Raw genomic sequence first — 4,868 nt, 5'->3', positions numbered from 1 at the left:
TGACCCCTACAGTACCATCATGGTTTTTTTATTTTATTTTATCAAAACCGGTCTGACCAGGGAGAGCAGTGTTCACTGGGACCTTCTTGAAGTGGCTTTCTATGACCTCTGTTACCCTCTCACACAGATGTGCAAACGCATACACACTAAAATTTTATATTCCCATGCTCAGCTTCTCATGATGAATAACCACTAAGTGAAGGCTGCACATCTGGCAGCCCTTACAGCTAAAGATGGCGGAAACATGTACAGTAAGTTAAACGAGCACATACACTCCACTCATCCCTTATTTCTGCACCCTTCCTTACATTTCACATGACAAATCTTTATTCATCTGTCAAGAGGTCAGTTTTTCATCTGACATTGCGGTCAGACTCCAAACTCCAACAGAGTTTTGAGGGCAATGCTGAATATGAATTTCATATGTCTTGTACATTCCTTTGAGCAAACCAGTACAATGCTGGTTGTACAGCTCATGCCAAGGTGCTTAGGAGCCTTCAAATAATTTTTCTTCAGAATACTTCACAAAAACGCAGCCTTGCAACGCACACTTTAACTTGCTGTCAAAGTTATTCTTTTAAAAAGTAGTGTTTTGGGGGTTTTTCTTTATCTCCAAAGTGTCAGTCGCAGCTGAGGTTTGGCCATGAATAAGTGAAAGATGTTGGGGATCTGTGTTGTGCTTATTCAGGCCTGGCACCCAGTTGGCCTCAAGTACCAAGATCAGCCACGTAAATATGCCAATGATCTATTTAATTAGGCTGTTGTGTTCCACGTCAGTAAACTTGATGTGCAGCTGTATTAGACCTTTAACATACCTCATTTACTTTCTATACCCCGTTGTTCAATGGAGACTTTCTAATGGAAATATCTTACCTGGGTTATTTCCCAGACTCAGCATTTTTTTTTTATGAATGATGTACCTTTACAAGCATTGGAGGATGTTTTCAGATGCACATAAAATCTAAAGTTAAACCTTATACCTCAGGCCCAGTGACACTAGTCACACCACCTGGAGTGTTTAACTGCTGTATTTTGGCAGTAATCATGGGAATAGTTATTAACTACTGCAAACAACTGTTTCATTAGAGAATACACCATACTCTACTTGTGCACTATATCTTCCTGTGCAACCCATACAAATATAGACACATAAGATAAGCAAGTAGTAACAAATGCAAATGACATGAGATATTTGCCTTATAAAGTTTAATTGAAATGCTGTCTGTGAACAACTGTTTTAAAAAATGGTTCACTCCAAATACAAATAGTCAGCATTGGAAGATACATCACTGGCTTCTGTGTGACTGTAGCACCACACAAGATAAGCTGCCCATTCTTCACATTACTGGGGAGAAAAATACTTGTTGCTACCTCCAGATTCCTGCAGTAATATTTATATTTAAACACAGTTTAACACAATCAGTTCATCATGCAGTGATTATAACTGATTCATTTTGATTCCAAATGGGGGCACTAGAGCTAAATCAGCAACTAAATAAATTTCTTTATCTCCCATGACTGCTGACTTACAGTAAACTGGGCTTCAAAGCTACTTTGTAAAGATAGCAAAATGGGCTGTGGACTGACTTTCACAGTCCTTTATCTCTCTCTGATGTTTCAATCAGTTGGACCACTCTCATCAAATATACTACTGTGCTCAGCCTCATATAATGCCCTTAGAGAGAAGTTAAAAGTTCAACTCTTTAAGTCCTAATGTTTTCCTAATGATCGCTTGTTGAGTTAATAGTGAAATAACAGGCAGGATTCTTGTCCTTGCCTTTCATTTGCCCTTGTGAGTAAAGCTAAACACATGTTCTCACATCAAAGCCACACATTTACCCTCTGACCCACTAGTACAGTCGATTACACCAGCTGTGTGTTGGTCCAAGCAGAACCTCACTTTACACTGAATATAAAGATGTAATGGGTGACTTAGCTGAACTGTGCATATGTGTGCATCGTTGATTATAGGTGTGTATATTTATTATAATGAAGACCCGTAACATAGAAAAGCATACATTAAAATAGTAGCCATATCATTTTAAAGATTTCTTTTTTACTGACCAACTGCATGCAAGGTTTACAATAAATTGTTGGCTGGATGGCTCAAATGTGAAAATACAGTTCCTTCATTTAAAAGTTTTGATTTAATATAAAATGCATAAATGAGTACAAAAATAAAACATTTTTATAAAATGACAAGATGCTTTAAATGAATAGATGAAGTTAAATGCAGCTACAGATTCATCAGTCAAAAAGGGCAGAACAGAAAAAGCATGATAAACAAAAATCATGACATAAACTAGAATTTAATGATCTGACTTAGTGTGTAATTGTGAATTTTGCTGTTAAAACATGAACACATCTGATGTAAAGTGCATTGCTACCTGTTGTAGGTAGTCATATTGTCAATAATGTTACGACTTTCTATGCTGAGGCTTTCAGTATAACAACATGTTTGAACTACTGGTGTGGGAACTGTTAATCATACACCCATCTTCGAAATGAGCATCCAGCAACCCAGCTGACATGAGTTATTCTTTCTGATACTGATTCAGTAGGGCTGATAACTGTGATTCCAATAAATTTCAGTGTACTGCTTAATTAGAACTATTTGGGATCCAGATGTTGAGTTTGGTTCAGGCACACTGACTAACACAGGATCACGTTAACACAAGCACAGCCACAGAAAGGTTCAGGAAATGCTCCAGCTCTCTTGGCATCCTAATTTCCATCACAAAAACATTGTAATTGCCATTTCTGCTAGGAGCTTGTATATAACTTTTATTCAGTCTGGGGCTAGCTGGCACCCACCAATTTCATGGACCCAATTAACTTCAAACATGAAATGCAATTTGGCAACTCTGTGCATTCCTCACTTTTTAGATGAGAAATGATAGATCGTTTTGTACAATTGAAAATCAGAGACGATGACGATAACCAGATCCCGTGTTTAGTGTTAGTTATAATAAATCCATTTCTCCTGGCTTAGCAGACCACAGGACTCTGCTACATGTAGGTGGGATTGTGACTCATGTTTGATGTGGTGAAAACCCTCCTGCTGATGTACATCTCACTCCATTTAATACTATGCCCCCAAGACTGAACATTTTTCCAAAACGACAGAGACGCCAGAGGAACAGGAAAATCTCCAAAAATAGCTCTTTACTGTTGAAGTCCATTAACAAATAAGTATATACATTATAGCTAGAAAAACATACACTTACAGGTATAATTGCACTCAGCACTAATAAAATCTATGACCTCTATAAGTGGTGAAAGTGGTGATGATGATGATGACAGTAGCAGGGATGGTAGAGCAGTGTTCATGGTGAAGAGCTGTAGATTCATTCAATGCAAAAGGCCACAGCATGGCAGCCAGGATAAGTGCTGTACAACAGATGAACCTATTTCACAAGATACATATCTGTGAAGATGATGGTCCAAATCTTCAGCAATGGCCCAGGAGGATCTCTGTCGGCTTCTTAGTTGCCATTTCTGGATTGCTTCTTCCTGGAAGGGAAATGCACATTCGATATGAGTTTTATATGAACAAAACAGATGTGAAGATGTAATGTCAAACTCATATAACATATTTGGAGGAAACTCAGAGTTGCTTTCCCCCAAAATTTGTCAAAAACTATAAGAGCTGTAAAAAAAAAAATGTGCCAAAATTAATAATATTTATACTCGCATCCAACATTGTCAAATAAAATAAGCTGCTTCAAGTTTATGGAGCCAAAATAGTTTTTTGACCAGTTATGAAGAACTAAACCTTTTGGCCAATTAAAGTTGATTTTACTCTGTATTCCTTTTGTTTTGTTTTTTCTTTGTTTATTTTTTGCTTTTTCCATCTTTTTAGCTATTTCTGTTTTTAGTCAGTTAGTTGTCCTCAGTGTTTCTTTCCAGGAAGAGGTTTTGGAAATCTCTGAGTTCATTGCTGGTAAATGGGGGGAAAAAAAGAAAAAAAAACATTACTGCAAATGCTCAGCTACATTTCATCGGACAAAAATGTAATCGTGGAGTTGTTTACCAAGCTAGGCTAACATAATGCATGAGTTGCAACTGTGTGCGTTTCTGTACACACACACACAAAAATTGTCCCTCCTGCCTATTCACTGTATGTGTAATTGGAAACACATTAGACCTGAGCCATTGTAAATGACAACCATCTACTCTCTAAATGTTCTGTTTTGTTATGCAGAGGACTGTTCACACCTTGACAAGTTAAGGGCTCCACAATCAGCCTTGAGACAGACTGACTGCAGAACTGTGGATGAACCCAGACAGTGCAGCCAATGTCAACATCAACCACTAACTTTGCATCTCAGAGCTCTTTGTGCCCCAAATCTAAACATGTGGTACATGTGGAATACACAAATGTCTTATAAAGATGCATTTGCAGACCTGGGTCTTGCATGAATAATGATGACCCAATAACAGCAGTTTAATGAGAACAAACAATGTTTTAAAGATTGTGCATTATCCCACACCAAACCCAGGCTTTGTGTGAAACAAGATTCAGTCTCTACTCTCACTTGGTCATGTACTAGCATGTTTAGAGTTTGGGCTCCAGTATAAATTGAGCAATTAGAGCTGTTTTTCTCACAATGGTCTATTGATATATGTCCACATTTGCATTTTTGCATCCTTGCTTTGCTTACTTTAAATTTCAATAGAGTGGAAGTGATTTTCCAGAGCTCAGTAAAGGCTGATAACTGACAGCAGACTACAGAACCACATGGTGCAACAAATACACAGTCTAACACCTAAATCAGTCTGATTTGCCTGCACTTACCTGCCGATAGCATTCTTCAGGTAGTGATGCAGCCATCCAGTCTCTGGGTTCAGGCACACCTCTTTGTTTG

General features: G+C 38.0%; 1 protein-coding gene across 1 annotated transcript in view; it reads right to left on the bottom strand.

Annotated features, from left to right (window-relative positions):
• Window positions 1-1,198: 1,198 nt before the first annotated feature.
• Window positions 1,199-4,868, bottom strand: part of LOC109961017 (stromal cell-derived factor 1) — a 6,206-nt gene continuing 2,536 nt past the window's right edge. Inside the window, 2 exon segments of the mRNA XM_074527636.1 lie at window positions 1,199-3,513; window positions 4,799-4,868. The exon segment at window positions 4,799-4,868 is cut by the window's right edge and continues 4 nt beyond it. Coding sequence (XP_074383737.1) covers window positions 3,486-3,513; window positions 4,799-4,868 — 98 coding nt within the window. The 3' untranslated portion in view covers window positions 1,199-3,485.

The sequence above is a fragment of the Monopterus albus genome, unplaced genomic scaffold (assembly GCF_001952655.1).
Source record: "Monopterus albus unplaced genomic scaffold, M_albus_1.0 scaffold52.1, whole genome shotgun sequence".
NCBI lineage: Eukaryota > Metazoa > Chordata > Actinopteri > Synbranchiformes > Synbranchidae > Monopterus > Monopterus albus.
This window is presented reverse-complemented; position numbering and strand designations above follow the sequence as displayed.